The sequence below is a fragment of the Phlebotomus papatasi genome, chromosome 1, assembly GCF_024763615.1.
Source record: "Phlebotomus papatasi isolate M1 chromosome 1, Ppap_2.1, whole genome shotgun sequence".
NCBI classification, from domain to species: Eukaryota; Metazoa; Arthropoda; class Insecta; order Diptera; family Psychodidae; genus Phlebotomus; species Phlebotomus papatasi.
In genome coordinates, this window is record NC_077222.1 from 6,590,699 (window position 1) to 6,610,765 (window position 20,067).

The following is a 20,067-nucleotide window of genomic DNA, read 5'->3' on the forward strand; positions in this document are numbered from 1 at the left end:
TGATACTCAAGAACACGAAACACTTACCGATTTTTGTTGATAAAATATAAATCCAGAACAATGCAATGTACTTAAAAATGGCTTGTGCACAAATCACTTGTTTTGTAAAGATATTTTCGAAAGTATCATTGGGAGTGAGCGAGATAACTAGAACTAGATCTTGCTCACTCTTACTGAAATGTCAAATGCATTCTTAAGAAAACTTTGCACAATACTTAATCAGTTTTATCAGTTTTGAATTTGACATTTCAGTGACAGGAAGCTTAATTGAGCTCTTGTCATCTCGCTCACTCTCAAATGAAATTTCGAAAACATGTTTACAAAACAAGACTTATTATTCGTACGTCATTGTCATGTCCAATACACTATAACTTTTGCTTTGTAATCATGTTTTCGAAGCTGCCTATAAAAGCGAGCGAGATGACTCGATTTAGATCTCATTCACTCTCATTAAAGTGTCAAAAACATGTTTACAAAAGAAAAGTTATTGTGCGCTAGGAATTATACCCAATTCACAATAACTTTTGATTGCAAATATATTTTCAAAATTTTCTATAAGAGTGAGCGAGATGACTAGATTTAAATCTCACTTAATCTCATTGAAAAGTCAAATATATATTTACAAAACAAAAGTTATTGTGTAATGGACATTACGCGCAACGCACTTTTTTTGTAAATTTTTTTTTTTGGCATTTCAAAGAGAATGAATGAAACCTAAATCTAGTTATCTCGCTCACTCTCATAGGGAATTTCGAAAATATGTTTATAAAGAAAAGTTATTGAGCGTTGGGCATTATGAGTTGCTTATGAATTGCACAGAATAATGCCCAACGCACAATAGCTTTAGTTTTGTAAACATGTTTTCGGAACTGCCTATAAGAGTGAGCGAGATGACTAGATATAGATTTCATTCACTCTACTGAAGTGTCAAAAAACATGTTTACAAGGCAAAAGCTATTGTGCGTTGGATATAATGCACAGTGCACAACAAATTTTATTTTGTAATTATGTTATTGACACTTCAATAGAGTGAACGAAATCTATATCTAGTCATCTCGCTCACTATCACAGTTTCGAGAACATGTTAACAAAATAAAAATTTTTGTGCGTTGCGTATAATTTTTCTGTAAGTATGTGTTATGTGTTTAATTTTCAGTGAGAATGAGACAGATTGAGTTATATTCTTGGTCATTTTCATACTCATTTTCGAAGAACTATTTTCGAAATTAAGAAAAAAAAATATTGTGCGTTGTCCATTGGAATGATGATTTATTAAAAACACGTTAATTCTAGTACATAATACTATTTAGAGATTTGTAGCCCAACCACACGTATTCTGTTACAATTTGTGGTGAAATTATGAGTCACATTCGTGATATTGCGTGCTGAAAGCTCCTTATTCCAATTGGAACAATTTACTTATATCACAACGATATATAAATCCTTAGCATCAAAACGGTAACATTAAGTAGCCAATAAAGAAGAGTAAACGCTTAAATATAGCACAATTTAAATAAACGAAGAAAAAACCAACGTGGAAAATTTGCACAGAAATGTTTTTATAGTCAGGAAAACAATTTTGCTTCTGCAATTTTCCTCATTTTCAAGTTTCCACACAAATTCATAAAAAAAAGTAACCCAGACATTTGTGAAGAAACAGCAGTCAGAAAAATGAGCTGGGAGATTTAATTACCTAACCGAGTGGATGCTTATTAAATTGCGATAAATTTTAATTGAAATAGCTGCAAGAAGTGTTACAGTTTCGCGCGGTACAAGAAGTGATATTGCTTCATACGATTGTTTCTCGATCTCTCAATAATTTTTCCTGAGATAATTATTGCTCGAATTTTCCCTCCAATCTCGAGATGGTGTTGCAAAAAGAAAAAATAAATTGTAACATTCCTAACATGCGACCGCAGTAGAAACAACTAAAAATGTTGTTTAGAGAGCATAAAACCATTCTGGGATCAAGTAACACCATTTAGAAGAATTAATATTGCGATAAGGGATTATGCCATGGCTTTTTTTTGCTGATTATCTTGTGCTTTTTTGTCTGCTTCCTATGACCTATTCGCGTTTCACGTAGCCTTATCAAAAGACACCCAAAGTGTCCGACTATCTTTGATGTAGCTCGTGTGTTACATTACTGGTTAGTGATAAGTTGGAGTCTCACGCCAGTGTCAAAAGGTCATCCAGCACGCTTTTGGAAGTCACCATGGGTACATTTTATCAGGCACACATAGCACCACTTGGGGACAAGGGAGGAATAGAAAATGAGAGAGAGGACAATTGATTAATAACAGATGCAAAAGCCATTTCAACTTTACCTTCCTTCCGCGTGCAAATATTGTACATATGAATGTGGTTATTTTGCATTGAAAAGCCTTTTGTAAGACCAGTGATGGATTGGGGCTCGGGAAATTGTTTATCATTGGGAAAAGGATGTTAGGAAACTGTAAACATTTTCCAGCAAAATGCATTTAAGAAATTCATTTATTTCTACTAATTGAAGAAAATAAGCATTATAGACAATTTATTTGCATAATTCAATCAGGAAAGGCATTATTATAAATTGAAGAAACATAAAATGGATAACGATCATCAACAGTGACATATCTTAGAAAATTGTAAAAAAAAACTAAATTAAACAAAAACAGAATATTAATAAATCTTTATTTATTATTAACAACAATGTGAGCTATTCAGAATAATGCTGAACGCACAATAACTTTTATTTTGTAAATATGTTTTTGACATTTCAATGAGAGTGAATGAAACAGAGATCTAGTCATCTCGCTCACTCTTATAAACAATTTTGGAAACATGTTTACAAACAAAATTTATTGTGTGCTGCTCATAGTGCCCAGCGCATAATAACATTTATTTTGTAAACATGTTTTTATATTTCTATGAGAGTGAGTGAAACCTAGATCTAGTCATCTTTCTCACTCTCATAGGAAATTTTAAAAACATATTTACAAACAAAAGTTATTGCACGTTGGGCATAAATCGCTTGAAAGCACAGAAAGAGTTATAAGCAATTGAACAAACAGTTGGCATCCACCGCCGTCTTAGCGTTGATGACCAGCCTCTAGAGCCAAAATAGATTTTATGTGTTTGATGCCAAATTGTTTAATGATTTTTAACAAAATAGGCCATTGTCGTTAGGCTGTAGTGTAGACCTTATAGGATTTATATCTGATAAAAAGAGGTGAACGAATATAACAATTTTATGAAAAAAATGAGCATGTTTTTTTAGCACATTACTGATCTCAAGTACTAAAAAGACCGACTGTTCCCACATGTTATTTCAATTAATGTCAAATGGCATTGTGACCGGGTGAAAGCTTGCTCGGCGGGAATATTCGAATTCGGATTTCGGTTGGGAAATCGACAAGATTAATTTAATGTTTTTACTTTCATAGTATTTTGTACATTTTCTTTATCATGATTGACAGGATGTAAAGTTCTTCTCTCTACACAAAAACATCATATTTTTCCCAGTCCTTGTCGTGTTTAAGAATCACCAAATAGCCATGACAGTAACCGACACAAAAGAAAAGTTCAACCGAAATCCGAATTCGAATATTCCCTCCGAGAAAGTTTTCACCCGATCAGAATGCCACCTGACATTCAGTCAGTGTCAGTCAGTCAGTGTTTTCCCAGGTTTTCCGTGAGTTTTCCCGTGAATGCTCAGTGCTGAAAAGTCGGCGAGCAGCATTAATATTCTCTACTCATTATTTTCTTTGAAATGACGTATGGGAACAGACATGGTCTTTTTTAGTACTTGAGAACAGTAATGTGCTAATAAAAACATGATCACTTTTTCATTGGAATAGCACCATTATACTTTTGTCAAACATTTTATGACGTGTACACATAGTAAGAAATTTTATATTAAAATATTCATATTATTTATTTCAAAATGACAAAAATTTCTTACAATACATCGAGTGAGACCTAGAGCAGTAAAATTTACTGAAATCAAAATATCCATCTTCATCTTTTTCATAGATATTGCATATATCCATCCTACTTTGATTTACTCTTCTTCTTCTTGAGAGCATCAAAGCAAATCCAATTTGGATTTGAGTGCGAAAGAGTGAAATATACATGTCCAATAAGTTTAAGAAAGACAAGAGTAGAAATTTTGATTTCATGAAATTTTATCGATCTAAAAAGTGTACAAAAAAACAGAATTGGAATCATTCTTTTGCTAAGATTTATTTCTTTATGGCACACCTTTTAGGTCAGGAAAATTTCATGAAGTCGAAGTTCGAAACTCTTTCTTTCTCACATATTTTACATATGACTATCTCATTCTTTCACATACCAAATTCGATTGAGTTAAATTGAATTTGGAGTGAAGTTTAAGAGAAGAAGAAGAGTGCGAGAGAATGAGATAGATATATGCAAAACATATGAGAAAGAAAGGGATTCGAATTTCAACTTCATGAAATTTTCCTGATCTAAAATGTGTGCCCCAGCCATTATAGACTAGATTGCTCTGGCTAAATTTAATTCTAATTTGAATATCCTGTCGGACATCTCTATTTCAAAAGCGATAAAAATCGACATACTTACAATCCTGCAAGGGCGAAGCCCGGATTTTAGAAAGACAGCCTAAATTAGAAGATTGTCCCTTGGCTCCGGCACACCTTTTAGATCGGCAAAATTTCATGTGACAGAAATTCACATCCCTTTCTTTCTCAAATGTTCTGCCGATCGATGTTTCATTCTTTCGCACTCAAAATTCGATTGAACTAAATTTAATTTGGTGTGACATTCAAAAGAAGAGTCCGAAAGACTGGGATAGACATATGCAAAATGTTTGAGAAAGGGATGTGAATTTCGATCCCATGAAATTTTTCCGATCTAAAAGGTGTGCTAGCGCCATAAAGAAAACGTTTGAAACCTATTTTGATTATTTTGGTGTCTGATATGAAAAGCTCTAGCTATTTAAATATTCTTCAAAAGCTCTTCCAAGACAACATTGTAGCTTTCTTTGAGAAAAGGTAATTAAAAAGTTCCTAAAAGTTCTCTTAAAAGCATATTTTGGAGATTTTAAAAATTAGATTTTAAACAACATTTAAGAGTAAATCACCATAAACCGATTTTTAATTCAAAATTAAATGGTTTTGAGATTTTTGAAAGGTTAAAGAGCGACTTAAGTGAAAATGTAATTTTAATATTTCGAAAAATACACAACTAAAAGTATTATTATTTATATTTATTGTGATATCCCAGGTCATTTTTGTCATTTTGTACGTTAGTAAGTTAACAATGTATTTTAAAAAAAACGTCCCTTCAGACACTTTGATTTATTAACGATCTCACCGACCAAAAGCCGAACAAAGATTACCTTAAACAATTATTATTGTTTTAAAACTTACCGCACAATTTGTTGTTCGATTTAAAGATTAGGCAATCTTAAAATCTCAATGGACTTATATCACATATTTTAAAAATTTTAAATTTAATAGTTAGGTCGTAGATAAAAATTCTATCGCCTTAATCGTCTTTTTTATTCCTAATGAGAGCAGGGTTAATTTCACTGTTATAATAGTAAAATTAATAAATAGTTTTGCATGATAAATTTTTATTATTTTATTGATTATACAATGACGAGTCTTCTCTTGTTATAATCTCTTGTAGCATTTGTGCTCTATGTGGTATCTGGTCTGGGAATCACTGCTGGAGCCCATCGGCTCTGGGCACATCGAGCATACAAAGCAAAACTACCTCTGCGCATCATCCTCGTCATCTTCAATACAATCGCTTTCCAAGACTGCGCCATGCACTGGGCTCGTGATCACCGAGTTCACCATAAGTTCTCAGAGACAGATGCTGATCCCCATAATGCCACCAGGGGCTTCTTCTTCTCCCACATCGGTTGGCTTCTGTGCCGGAAGCATCCCGAGGTGATCGCTAAAGGACGCAACCTGGACATTTCTGACCTCAAGGCTGATCCTGTTCTGCGGTTTCAGAAGAAGTAAGTTTAATACACCGATATTACCTCACAGAGTAACCTTACAAATATGCAAAGGTCAACGCATTAGCGAGTTCTTTTTTTCAAGTTGCCATTCTTTCACAATGTCCATTGAAGCATGAACTATTCCATAGAAATTTATAGAAACACTGTCGTTGATTGTTTACAATTTTGCGGAGAATTAGAATCGCGCTACAATAAGCAAATTGAACTTTTATGTTTCTCGTCATTTAAACTACGCATAACACTTTTGGAAATCTCTCATGGTAATCAATATCTCAGCATTTCTTTCATCCAAGTCATTCTTCAAGAAAATACCGGAAAATTGTCTATTCATTACGCGGAATACTCCTAAATTTGAAAATAAATAAATGCTAATCTCTGCTTTTGCATATCATATTTATGAGTAAAACTTCAAGTAGTAAAATTATAATACATATTATAATATGTTCTTAATTAAAAATTCTAATAAAACTAAACTCATAAACTCTTTAATGGAATATGGAAATTTATTTTTAAAAGCAGTATTACGTATAAAATAACTTAATGATCAACAGTAGTGCCCAATTTGTTAGCGACTTTTTTTAACTCACAGAAATTTAACTTTTGACAAGTTTATTCACTTTATCACTTCCTGCCATATGGCTATCATTTAAAATTGATTTTTTCTCATTATATTGTTTTTATTTCAAATTTTTTTTATGAATATGAAGGATTTCTAAAATAGTTGCTTTTCACTTGATTAGGTACTACATGCTCATGATGCCCCTCATGTGCTTCATCATTCCTACACTTGTTCCGGTATTCGTATGGGGTGAGACGTGGCAGAACTCCTGGTTTGTGGCTGCAATGTTCCGGTATACCTTTGTCCTGAACGTCACGTGGTTGGTTAACAGTGCAGCTCACACTTGGGGAAGCAAGCCCTACGATAAGTAAGTACAACTTCTTGTTTTTTTTTTAATTAGCTTATAAAATCCATTTTTTCCTCACATCAATTTAATTGCGATTTTAACGCCAATAGCGCCGGTTGAAGGAACTACGCATGATCTTATAAGTTTCCAAAATTAACTGATAGGGGAAGGTTTTGAACCTTCGTACTAAAAAAGGAATCCATGATTTAAGATTTTTTACTGAATGCCACACAAACCGAATCAATTATATCACTATGTCAAAAAAATCTCTCACTTATTGGGTTCATAATTCTGCCTCACAAAATTCCTGGAAGTCCTTGGATTTTCCTGTACAGGAAAATGAAAATGTAGTAGCATTTTTCACGAATGTATCCGGTACCGGAATGCTTCGTACCATTTTTTCCAACCTCTGTAGGCCTCATTTTCCCCGGAGACGTTACACCGGAAACAAAAATTTTGGGCATCACTACTTAGATGGAACTTTTATCTACTTCTTTTCACTGGTTGTAGAAGATATCACGCATTAAAAGATCAATTTTAAGCTATTTTTCTAACACATGTTTTTTGACACTCGGAAAACCATGTTTTCCCTGCATTCTGACAGTCAGTTCAGAGCTCGGTTAGGTGTGATTCTCTTATAATCACACCTATTGTAATCCTCGGATTTTCTCTGACACCTCCAAACAGTCTTACAGAACATATTTCGGACACAACTAATTTCAAAAATGACCAGCCATCAATTTAAAATGAAATGTGGAAAGTTTCACTTTAAAACAAGGAAAATTTTATGAAAAATACTCGAAATGCATCGAAGTGGCAACTAAAGAATCACATCTACCTTAAACAGTCTAGTTTCATCACTGCACAAATCAGAAAGAAGCAACCACACCTATTGTAATCCTCGTAATTTCTCTAATACTTCGAATCTGTCTTACAGAACATTTTTTGAACATCAGTGATTCTTAGAATTACCAGTGATTAATTTAAAGTTAAATGAGGAAAACTCCGCTTGAAAACAAAGCAAATTGTATGAAAAATGCTTAAAACGCACCGTATGGACAATGAAAGAATCACACCTACCATAAGCAGATTTAGGCTTAATGTTCGATTTGACAGAAGCGAAACAAAAACATCTGATGAAGTCTCACTTTGCTGTGGAAGTGCGTGTTTTTCTTCGAGAATTTCTTGAAAAATGTTGTAATCGTTGTAATATTACAATTTTCTTGTCAACTTGTTCAGTGGAATCTCTGGATGGGTCAAAATATCCAGAGCGTCGTGCACAGTGTGTCCCAAAACAGTCTGGAATTCACAGAGTTGTTAGTCAATGATTTTGACTGATATTTCTACGAACCTGCAACTGAAGGCAATCTTTGTGAACTTTTCTTCGCCCACAATTCCACCCCCTTCTAGCGAAAGATTTTCACGGTAAATATTAACTCTGATAAACTTTCTATAACTTGGAATGTTGTTTTTCTTCGAAAAGACTCTTGAAGCGTGAAAAAATGCATAAAATAATACACATCAGAATTGCGATTTTAGGCCCATTTTTTATTTTTGCTTCTAGAACCCAGGAAAAAAGGCCTAGGCTCCCAAGGTTGTCCGGAAATGTGAGATGTGGGATTAGCTATAAGAATATATGACCATGGATGATATTTATTTAGTAACTTGGAAAAAAATCAACATTTACGAACCTGCGACGTTACGAAGGTGCAAAACCTTCCCCTACATAAGTTTCTTAGGTATAGAAATGAGATTCCCTAAATTGGATTTCTAGAGGGAAAGCTAACGTTTTTCTTTGAATAAATTAGGATTATTAATATAACTTAATATTACGTTTATAAAATTCGAAAATTCAGCTAGTACACTCAGTCCCGGGATTATGCACACTTTTGGGACCGAAAAAACGCGCGAAATGGCATTACGCATCGAGAAAAATTTGTATACCTACAGGGGCATTCTTTTGAATAATTTGGCCGTAGAACGAAATTTACGTAGAGTAAAAGTAGTCAAAACAAAAAAATTATCTATTTAAAATAAATACATTAACAAACTGTAGGTGAGACTGGGGCAAAAAGTCACAAAACGGATATTTTATTTTTTTACAAGCTACTCGAGCACTTCAAAAAATTCTAATTAGCGCAGTTTTATAGGAAATTTACCGCTCTACAACTTTGTGAAAGTAATTTTCCTCTATTTTGTAAGGAAATACGTTTATCGAACCGATTTCTAAAAGGTAATTTTGTGACCATTCTCAAAAAAGCTGGGGCAAATAGTATCAAGCATGGGATATTATAATATTTTGATTCGCTTTGTTACGGGATTCCGTAAATTTAAAAAAAATCCCAGACAACATATGTTCATAGGAAATTCATTCCTCTACACCTTTGTAAAACACCATTTTTTCTAACTAAACGATAAAAACGTTTTTCAATCTATTTTAGAAAAAGACACAAAAGACTGCAAATCGTTTGACCAATGCAAACAAAAAGCGGCGACACATGGCATTGATATTTTTTTGCCATGAGACATCATAAATTGTTTCGGGTGTTCTTACTTTTTGTTACTTTTTACCCCAAGTGGTCGTTTTTAATAAAAAGAATTTTTGAGAGGAGAATCTTTGTAAAATTCTAATATAGATAGCGGCTTTGTATTCAAAGAATCCAAGTCATTTAGGAAATAATCATCAGTGCATAAATTTTGAATAATAAGTAGGTTATAATTGATATATTCTTCAAGGAAAATATTTTAAAAATAAAGCTAAAAATTATGATATTTTTTATTTTCTAAATTCCTTGTTCGAATTCGAAGAAACATACAATATCGAAGAAGGTTTATGGAAGCTATTTGTGGTAAAAATTTTAAGCCGCTATCTCATTTATCTTGAAAGATACTGAATTTTAAAATTTTCGATTTGTGACTTTTTGCCCCAGTCTCCCCTACTGATTATCGCAAATCAGTATGGAGAGTTTGAAGTTTGGCGGGAATTCAAAACTTCTCAAAGGGGTCTGTCATTTTCGTAAAATTTATAGAATAATCAACTAAAATTTCGCAATTTTATATCATTATATTAATAAATTTCTTTATCATTCGACATTTTATGCTTGATACAGAATATATAGTATGAAAATCAAGGTCACACAAGGTCAAATACAAGGTCTCTGAAAATTAAATATTGTATCGCCCCTCACTTTGTCAATAAATTATTCACATTGATAGAGCAAGCCAAAAGCCAGTCTTGGATAGAGAGGAGGCTTCCGAAAGACGGATTACTGCTCCCAAAAATTCTTTGTTCGTGTTCTTATAATCGGCTTCGAAATCGAAAACCATCACAAGAAACCCCGACAGGGTTTCATAGTCTTTAAGTTGGAAAAATATTCGAGACATGCGAGCTAGAAAAAAAACTTCTGAATAATAAAAATTCAACAGACTGGAGTCCAAGAAATCAATCACATCTTGGAAGAAAAACTTTCATGGTTTGGAATACGGAAGGCAAAAATAAAAAATAATATCGAGTTCTTCACAGTTATTTTCTAATTACGGTTTCGGTGGCTCTTTGTAGATTGCAACAAAATATTGTTTTAGGAATAAAAAAAAAATGACAGAAAAGTAAAAATAATGAAAATACAAGCACTTATTTAAATAATTTTTCAAGAAAATCGCGTGGAAAATATAATACAGGTCATTCACTGAGAGAAATCCGAAGAAGTTAAAATAACATTCCGGAAATGTTTATTTTACCCTGTAGTGTTGATCCGAAATCGGTGTAAATATTATGCTTTTTAGGTGTATTAGGGGTTAAAGTTACCCTTTTCCATGTTAATTTTACCATTAAAAGGGTGTAAAATTAACATTAATAAATGTTGATATATTTTTACACCTAAAAAGTGTTAAAGTTATGAGGAAAAGAAGTTAATCGCACCCCCGTTTTTTTCTCAGTGCAATAATGGGATGTCTGAATTGGGATTCAGATTTATAAATGTGTAATCAGTAATCAGCTGAATCTCTGAATTGACCCCTAGATAGAGTAACTATCCAAAAACACAAATTGGCAATCAGAATTCAAATCAGAAAAGAGGATGAAGACCAATTTTAACAAGTTTTTAATTTCCGCGAAGCAAGAAAACAATAAGAAAATGTATTTTCATCTCTGTCAGACTATTTTTCTCAAGTAATTGAAGGACTAAAGTAATTAAAAATCCATTCCCGACAGCAATTCGAATATCAATTGCCCTGGAATAAATCATCTAAAATCACTCAATTTGCGTATGATATATAATACCATGGTAAGGAATGGGTTAATATGAAATTTTTTTCTATTTTCTTCAGGACCATCAACCCATCTCAGAACAGCTCAGTTGCTATGTTTGCATTTGGAGAGGGATGGCATAACTACCATCATGTCTTCCCCTGGGACTACAAGACAGCCGAATTGGGCAACTACCGTCTCAATTCAACCACAGCTTTCATTGATTTATTCGCAAAGATCGGCTGGGCATACGATCTCAAGACCGTGTCGTCGGACATCATTGAGAAGCGCGTGAAGAGGACAGGGGATGGATCTCACAATTTATGGGGTTGGGGTGATAAGGATCAAGATCAAATTGAAATTGATCATGCAACTATTATAAATAAGAAGGATGAATAGATTTCATGTTAATTTTTTGCTAATTTTTTTCAATTTTGAATTTTCGGTTTTTCAAAAAGTAAACTCAACAGATTACAATCATTGAGAAATTAAATTCTACTGATCAAAAAAGAAGTAATTAACTAAAAAATAAAACGCAAAAAGCAAAAATATTTATAATGAATGTGAAAGATGTCAGAACCCAATCACTAAATGGTGGATATTTATTTCTTTTTTTTTCTGCTGATTGTGTGGGACGAATCATGAAGATCGATAGGAATTTATTCATGGTTCATCTCACACGATCTCCCATCAGTAAATCCAAATGTGACGGTTTTCTTTTTTCTTTCATTTAGTCATAGTAAACACTTGCTGTGTAGAAATTATATGGAAAACCTAAAGAAAAAATCCGGAATAATGGAAAGAAGCACAGAAAAATGGCGGGAATAGGAAAAACCGCAAGAAAAGGGCCCAAAGTGCCACAGGATATTGCAAACTAAAAATGTTTTTAAATGAAAGGGTTTTTTGTGTGAAAAATTGGGATATTCAGTGGATTATTATTGAATAATACAGAAAATTTTTCAATTTTTTTGATCAAGAGCACTCTTCAAAATTAAAAAAAGGAATATCCAATTTTGTGAATATTTCCCTCAATTTGTATTTAACCACTCAGGAATTTCACTGAAACTCTTCGAGCTTTTCTCAATAATCTCACACATTTTTCTACTGATCTAATGATACTCTATACACTTTGTCCCAGAGGTATTCATAACCTATTTAGAGAGAAAATAATATATTTTCTACACTATGAAAATTTTACAATAATTTTCCACTATATTCCGCGAGGTAATGGAGATTAAGTGAAAAAAAACAACAAAATAAATTTGCCAAAATGAGGAGGATAACCGAGATATTACAAAAATAATTATTTATATGTATGAATGTATATAAATAAATGTTTGTAAAAAAACAAAGAAGAAATATAACGTAAGAAGAAAAAGAATAAACTGTGTGAAGAGAATTTGAAAGGAGCTGGATAATGAATATAGGATGAAATATTTTTTGAATAAAAGAAAAAACTCAAAAGAATTAAGAAAAAAAATATTTTTTAGCAAAAACCTTGCAATTGAAATATTTGGAATGAAATTTTACAAAAAAAGGCGAGAAAGTAATTTTTTATAGGAAAAAAAATTACACAAAGGTAAATGGAACAAATGAAAGGGAACGCAGAATTACTTTTGCCACTGCAAACAACTCAAAACTTCATACGTCAGAACTAAGTTCGATCCCACTTCTGAAATTGCGAGACGACTGTTTGCAAAACAAAAGAATCTGTGCGTTGCTCATAATTCTTCATTTCTATTGTAAGAATTTTTTAATATTATGATAGTTAGGCATGTTGTAATTGTTAGAAAATCTATGAGAGAAATCTCAGAATGAAGGCCTGAGAAAGATCCTCGAAAATTGGCGTGGGAAAAAATGAATTTTCTAAAAAAAAAGCAAAAATTTAATAGTGAAAAAGACAAAACATTTAGTGAGAATTTTTCTAAACTTTATTATTCATTTTTTTTACAATCGGGGAGGATATAGAGGACTGAGACAGCGACTGGATTTCGAATGCTATAAAGAAAAAAAACAAAATATGTAAAAGAATTTGTGGATGGAATACGTGAAATCAAGGATTCTATTTTCTACTTACAAATGATATTTTCAAAGATTTTATCCGGATCAAATCAATCCCAGTGATGAAATTAAGTTGTGTCGGTGTTTAGAGCTTTTTAACTTTGGAGACAAAACAAAAAACAAGAAAAACAGAACAGAAGAAAATATATTCCTTTTGTGATAAATCATAGAGAAATAAAGTTTTATGGAAAAATTGCACTGACCTTCACTGCCCAGTCCCCTTTTTGTCTTTTCTCGTGCTATTTCCTCAGCTTCCCAATCAGCAATTGGCTTCTTCTTGATGTCATAGAACTTACCACCCTTGCCCAACCCCTCAGCGAACCGACGAGCTCCCACTTTGGCTTCTTCAACTATTTCTGATGTCACAGTATCAGCTTCATACCTTACAGATTCCTCAAAAGATGGGGAATCGAATGTGGCTCTGTAGATTGATGAGCGATCATGAAGGAGAGATTTTTGAGGAAATTTGGCAATTGATATAGCAGCATTAACAGCCTGACCAACCGCTGAAATTGCAAGTTTCGATTTTAACACTTTTCTTACTTAAGGTGTCTACACATTGGAGCTTATTTCATCAAAAATTATTTCAAGAATTCTTGAAAGAAAAATTCCTATTTTTGAAGGAATTTTAGAAGAAAAATGCCTCCACATTTGGGTTTATTTTCCATCAAAAATTCTTGACAGTTTGCTATCATTCCCAAGTCTCCTGCTCTTGTAATTGCTTTTCATGAAAATTTGTCATTTCTCTGTTGAAAAAAAGCGACGGAAATCATTGCAACTGTGTACAGTGCAGTGGCTTTGTACACTGATGCAGTAACTTCTGGCAATTTCTAGAGAAAAATTAGAGGAAATGTTCCTTCAAATCGGATTCCACGAGGAACAACATCTCCAAAAAAAAAACACTCTTCTTTTGCATTTTTGGAAAATTGCCCAACCAATTCACTAAATACTATCCCAGGGAACTTCACCACACGCTTTTCTCACCATTTCTGTCAGAAAACAACAAATTTTCATTAGAAACAATCTTGAATTGTAATGGTTTCCTTCAAGAATTCTGTCAAAAATGACTTTGATGAAATTATGGCCTCTACACATTGGGAGCAATTTTTGTCAAAAATTGCTTTTTTGAAGGAAATTCCCTGCAGCGTTGTAGGGGGAAACGTCAAATTTCTGTCAAAAACGCAATTTTTGACGAAAATTGCTCCCAATGTGTAGACGCCTTTAGTTCCAATGTGTAGAGGGTAATTTCCTTCAAAAATTTTTGATGGAAATTACTTTTAATTGGATATGATTTTTGAAAGAAATTGCCTACATATTAGACAAATTTTCTTTAAAAACTCATCTTTTTGTCAAACATTCATACCAATGTGTAGGCAAATTTTTTGATGCACGCTTCTTGAAGCTCATTTTTGACAGAAATGTCTCATAATGTGTAGATGTAGACACCTTTAGAGTAATAGCCTTATGGTGTCTACATATTCAAGCAGATTTCATCAAAAATTATTTCAAAAAATTTTGAAAGAAAAATTCCTATTTTTGAAGGAATTTTTGAAGAAAAAAACTCCACATTTGAGTTTATTTTCCATTAAAAATTTTTGACAGATTGCTATCATTCTCAAGTCTCTCGCTCTTGTTATTGTTTTTCATGAAAATTTGTTGTTTTTCTGCTGAAAAAAAGCGACAAATTCACTTCTCCGGATAGTAGGGTAAGTGTGCCAAATTTCGGCATAGTTGCATGCAAGCACCAACCAACAAAGTTTGAAATGTAATATTTTTAATACAAAATGAATTTCATTGTTACTTTTTTATAAGGAGTGTTGCTTGGAACCTTGTAGACAGTTTATCGTCTTTATTTTCTCTAAAATCATTCTTAATACATTTTAAAATGAATAAAAATATAGACATAGCATTGGTTGTCTATTCCGGCCACCTTCATCCTCATAGTTCCTTGCGCTTCGGGAATTCTTCCAATGCATTTTTTAGATCATCTTGCTCGTCGAAACGATATTTTTTGTTATTTTTTGTATTGTATAATCTCTAGAGTTTGCAAAAACTAAAAAACCATGGAAATTTGAGGAACAAAAAATGTGGCCGGAATTGCAAGCCGGCCGGAATTTGGTACACTTACCCTATCTGGGATTCTTTTGTTGAAAGTGTTTTCGAGATTATCGCGAAAAAAAAATTCATAGAAAACTGTGAATTATCACACAATATTTATAGATGAAAATAAAGACAAAGCTTTGAGGTTATGTTCGTACATCCGGAAAGTCTAGAGATGCCAAAGAGTCCACTGATTTCCTCTTTTTCATCACTGTTGTAATCCATTAAGAACGAAGCGGAAGCAACTGTATTGAAGAACACCTTTAGGAATACACAGTTGCAATCCGTCAATATATATAGAAAAAAATCATGGGAAATACTAGACCAAAGCTAGACCAGATTCCACCAGGAACGACATCTCAAAAAAAAAACACTCTTCTTTTACATTTTTTGAAATTTTTCCACAATAATTCACTAAATACTATCCCAAAGAATTTCACCAAACGCTTTTATCATTTTCTTTTAGCAGAAAACAACAAATTTTCATGAAAAATAATCTTGAATCGTAATGGTTTCCCTCAAAAATTCTGTAAAAAATTACTTTGATGAATTTTGTTCAAAATTTTTTGATAGAAATTACCTATCTTGAATTTGATATGATTTTTGAAAGAAATTGTCTACACATAAGTAGACAAATTTTCTTCAAAACCCCATCTTTTTGTCAAAAATTCATACCAATGTGTAGAACTTGCTTCAAATGAAAATTTTTGAAAACTTTGAATGAGAATACAGATTATACTACTCGAAACCAAAAAGCATGTGCTCTAGCTTCGAACACTTAATATTTTTCTCATAAGAGGATGTGGGGCACTTTTACCTAATTGAACTCAGAAAACCAATTGTGAAGTTAAATTACATCATGATAAGGCTCAATTCTATCTAAAGATGAAAAAAGCCCAATTTCAAAGCTGCCTCAGTTCAAAGGTGCCCCACTTCCCCCTTTCCTTTAATGCAGAGGTGTCTAACAACTATTGAAACTGAATAAACGTTAAAATAAGTTTGTTCTGATAGCGTTTTAACCATTTACGTACATGTTTCATTTGACGTTTATTCGATTTTAAACGGTTCTTGCACGCCTCTGCTTTAATAAATCTTCCCGATCTGCCCTAATGGCAATATATTTTAATCGGTGGCAGCCAAAATCCCGAAATTCAAAATACCGAACGCCAAAATTCCGAAAAGGCCAAAATCCCGAAAGCCAAAATCCCGAATATTTAAAATCCTGAAACGGATAAAATTATATGGGGGAAAATGTTTAGAATAATTTTCCAAGACACAGAAGATTTCCCTTTGCCTCCAGAAAGCGCGGGTGCAATCGTGGGAGTAGCTTTGACACTTTTAAGAAATCGGGATTTTGGCTTTCGGAATTTTGACCGGGACCCATTTTAATGGTTAGCCTTATGTCGCGTATTCCCTGAAAAAAATTGTATGTGCGAAGCTTGAAAGCTTTCCATTATACAATCCGCTTTTTTCGAATTTTTCACTGATTTGATGCTTAAAAGGTAAGAGATATCAACTTCCGGTCTTCGGTGACTGGTTTATTTCGGTTTTTGGTTTATTTCGAATGCGACTTCAACTATTTCTTTTATATTCGGGTATATTTTGCAGGTAGCCCAGATAAACATTTCGTTTATCTGGGTAACCCAGATAAACCGAAAAACTTCGACATAGAATTTTCGAAGGTCAAAGCTTAACCACTGTAGAGGGTCCATTTTTGAACCGATTTTTTTAAATTTGGATTTTTTGAAAAGGTCTTAAAATTTCCAACCCGATGGCATTAGTCCTACTCGGTAATAAATCGATAAAGTACTTGAAATTGATTTATCTTTTTCCAGTATTTTATTTTTATTTGTCCAAAAGTTTGTTACCGGGCTACAGGTGTAACGGTAAGAGAAATCGACTTTTATTCTTCGGTGACTCCGCCAGTATGAGTCACTATTATCTCAAGACGTTTTCCCCCTTTTTCCCCTACTTCCTTTCTTCTCCAAAACCACGTTTTTTACTTTATTTCGAAGACAGATCCTATACGATTTCTTTTATTTTCGTAATACATTTTGGAGGCTTTTGATTAAATCTTTCGAATTTTCAAAGATTAAATATTTGAGTACTCCAAAATTATTTCAGTACTTATTATGGCTTGAAGTTTCAAGATAAAATTCTTTTGAAAATTCTTTTAAAATTCTTTTTTTTGCAATTTATTAACAATTATAAATTTAGGGATTATTTGAGAGCCCTCTTTCGTGAGTTCTAGCGGTTCTAGCACTCCGAAAAGTTGGAACATTTTACCATCTCTTTTTGAAGAATTTTTGGAATTCTAATTAATTCCAAAAATTGTGAATATACAGAAAATTCTGAACCGAACAATGGTTTCGCATTCAATAAAATCAAAATATTCTGAAAACACGCTTAACACTATGCAAGGAATTGATATTTTTTTTTGGTACAGGGATCTCACATGGTACGTTTGGTAGTCCAGTCTCCTAATAAGAATCTATTCTTAGTTTAGTTCTTAGAAGACACCCCGCTTTGATATTTTTTAATGCTTTTTGGACCTTCAAAGAGTCAAAAACGAAGAGAATTCTCGATTCTCCTTGTCTTGGAAATTGTCGAATCTTAAACTTGTTGCCTTGTCACATTTTACCCCAAGCTCCTCAAACGGCTCATGCTTCGGACAAGTTAATTTTTTCTTTATGTTTTTAATTAATTTGATCCTTGGCTCTTTACAGACAATTTGAGAAGTTTAACTATCTACTAAAATATAATATTTTAATGGATCAAATGGATTAAATTCATTAAAAAGACATTGAAAAAATGAGTTGTTCGATGCTTGAGTCGTTCGAAGGTAGCGCACTTTCCTCTACTTGATTTTTTTCAATTTCATCTTTTAAATTTCATTTTTTCAGTGAGACAATAGATTTTAATTTTTTTTAGCCACTAAGCCTATATCCTACATCATTCAGTTTCTTGGAACTACATTTTAATGGGCAAGAAGAAAAACTTACCAGTTCCATTGCCCACAAGGCGACTGGCAAGGCCCATTTCGAAGGCTTCTTTGGCAGTGACTTGTCTTCCAGTCAGGACGAGATCGAGAGCCCGAGACAGACCCACCATGGCGGGTAGTCGAGCAGTGCCCCCATCAACAATCGGCACCCCAAAGCGTCTGTTCAGGAAGCCAATGATGCAACTGTCCTCTATTACTCGCAGATCGCACATGAGAGCCAGTTCCAAGCCATTTCCCACGCAATACCCATTCATGGCACACACAAAAGGCTTCCGGAGAATTCTTCTGGTCAATCGAGAACCTCTGGAGAATGTCTTCTGACTGATAGTGTGCAAATCATAGCCGGCACAGAATGTCCCGCCGACACCATGAAGAACCCCAACCAGGACGGTGGGATCTTCTTCCAGACGCTCAATCTCACTGAACAGACGAAGAGTGAGATCATCTGTAAGGCAGTTCTGGACAGAGGGACGATTGATGCCCACCAGACCAATGGAACCCTGCCTTGAGACGACAATCTCTCCCGGATCGACTTCCCTTGGAACATTTTGTGTATCTGGTAATATAAGAGATATTAAGGTTTGATTTAAAGTAATTTAGGCAGAATTTGATCGTATCGTACCTGAACTGCATGTTCTGCTCCTTGGAACAGCGGAAAACCAGTGTTTTCTGTGGATTTTTGGTGAAACACGAAGCACTGACTTCAACATAATAAACATAACCAAAAGCCATCAACTCTTATAACAATCACTTTACAGATTTTCAGATTATAACAATATTTTAAGGTTGATACGGTTTATGTCTACGATACAATTTATTGGAGACTTCTGGAGACTTACGGAGACTTTTAATAAAAGATTTCCAAATTCCTAACGGCAATATTTACTATGTAGCAGGACAAAGGGTTGGTATGGTATGCCATTCATTATTTACTTTCTGATTTTGTAGGAGGGTCATCGAAGACAGAAAATCGATATCTCTAATCATTTGACCTATAGCCCGAAAACGAACTTTCGAATAAATAAAAATAAAATTTTGAGAAAAGATAAACCAGTTGCGAGCATTTTACAGATTCATTTCCGATTGAGACCGATGCAGTTGGATTGGAAATTGCAAGACCTTTCCAAAAAATCCAAATTTAAGCAAATCGATTGAAAAATGAACCCTCCAGAGTGGTTAAACTTTGACCTTCGAAAATTCGATGTTGAAATTTTTTCGGTCATAGGCATATCTGTAAGAAAAATTTGTCCGGGCTTCCTTCAAAACATATCCGAAAATAAAAGAAATCGTATGAACTTTTTTCGAAATAAACCAAAAAACATGGTTTTAAATAGGGGGAGAGTCGCCATATTTGAGACACGGGTTGTTTGAAACGCGGTGAATTATTCTTCGAATATTTAAATAAATGTGACCAAAAACACATAAAAAAATCAACAATATAGAGATGTTTCATGACCAAAAGACTGTTTATACTTACTTTTATTATTTGAACTCTACAAACTATTCTTTAGAACTTTATAAAAATATTGGTGTCACAGTTTTTGTCTTTGTATTTAATATTATTGGTAAATAATAAAAACTTTGCTATATCACGTTCTGAAGTTTTTTTAGGGATTTTTTTTAGAAAATTACAGTAATTAACCTTTATAGTTTTTATTTAAACGTTATTAATTTCTTGGACTATATATCTGGCGGAATTCTGTGTAATTGCAGCTGTTCCGGTGTTCGCCAGAGAATTCGTTCTTTTCAAATTAAAAGA

The 20,067-nt window shown here is 33.3% G+C and overlaps 2 protein-coding genes across 6 annotated transcripts in view; one reads left to right on the top strand and one right to left on the bottom strand.

The window, feature by feature from the left end:
* LOC129798620 (acyl-CoA Delta-9 desaturase-like) overlaps nt 1-13,400 on the top strand; it is a 29,345-nt gene extending 15,945 nt beyond the window's left edge. For all 5 annotated transcript variants that reach the window (XM_055841851.1, XM_055841854.1, XM_055841852.1 and 2 more), the window contains 3 exons: nt 5,656-5,992; nt 6,736-6,921; nt 11,227-13,400. In XM_055841851.1, the coding sequence (XP_055697826.1) occupies nt 5,656-5,992; nt 6,736-6,921; nt 11,227-11,545 (842 nt within the window). In that variant the 3' untranslated portion in view covers nt 11,546-13,400. The remainder of the gene's footprint in view (nt 1-5,655; nt 5,993-6,735; nt 6,922-11,226) is intronic.
* Nucleotides 12,489-19,050, bottom strand: LOC129798619 (2,3-dehydroadipyl-CoA hydratase-like). The gene is made up of 3 exons (XM_055841848.1): nt 18,931-19,050; nt 18,310-18,864; nt 12,489-13,713 (listed from the first exon to the last, which is right to left on the bottom strand). The coding sequence occupies exons 1-3, from the start codon at nt 19,025-19,027 to the stop codon at nt 13,253-13,255; spliced, it is 1,113 nt and encodes a 370-aa protein (XP_055697823.1). The 5' UTR covers nt 19,028-19,050; the 3' UTR covers nt 12,489-13,252.
* Nucleotides 19,051-20,067: the final 1,017 nt, after the last annotated feature.

Coding starts and splice junctions, on each gene's coding strand:
- LOC129798619 (XM_055841848.1), bottom strand. CDS start 19,027: ATGTTTATTATGTTGAAGTCAGTGCTTCGTGTTTCACCAAAAATCCAC. Junction 18,865..18,930: donor GAGCAGAACATGCAGTTCAG/GTACGATACGAT, acceptor TTATATTACCAG/ATACACAAAATGTTCCAAGG. Junction 13,714..18,309: donor CCTTGTGGGCAATGGAACTG/GTAAGTTTTTCT, acceptor TTGCAATTTCAG/CGGTTGGTCAGGCTGTTAAT.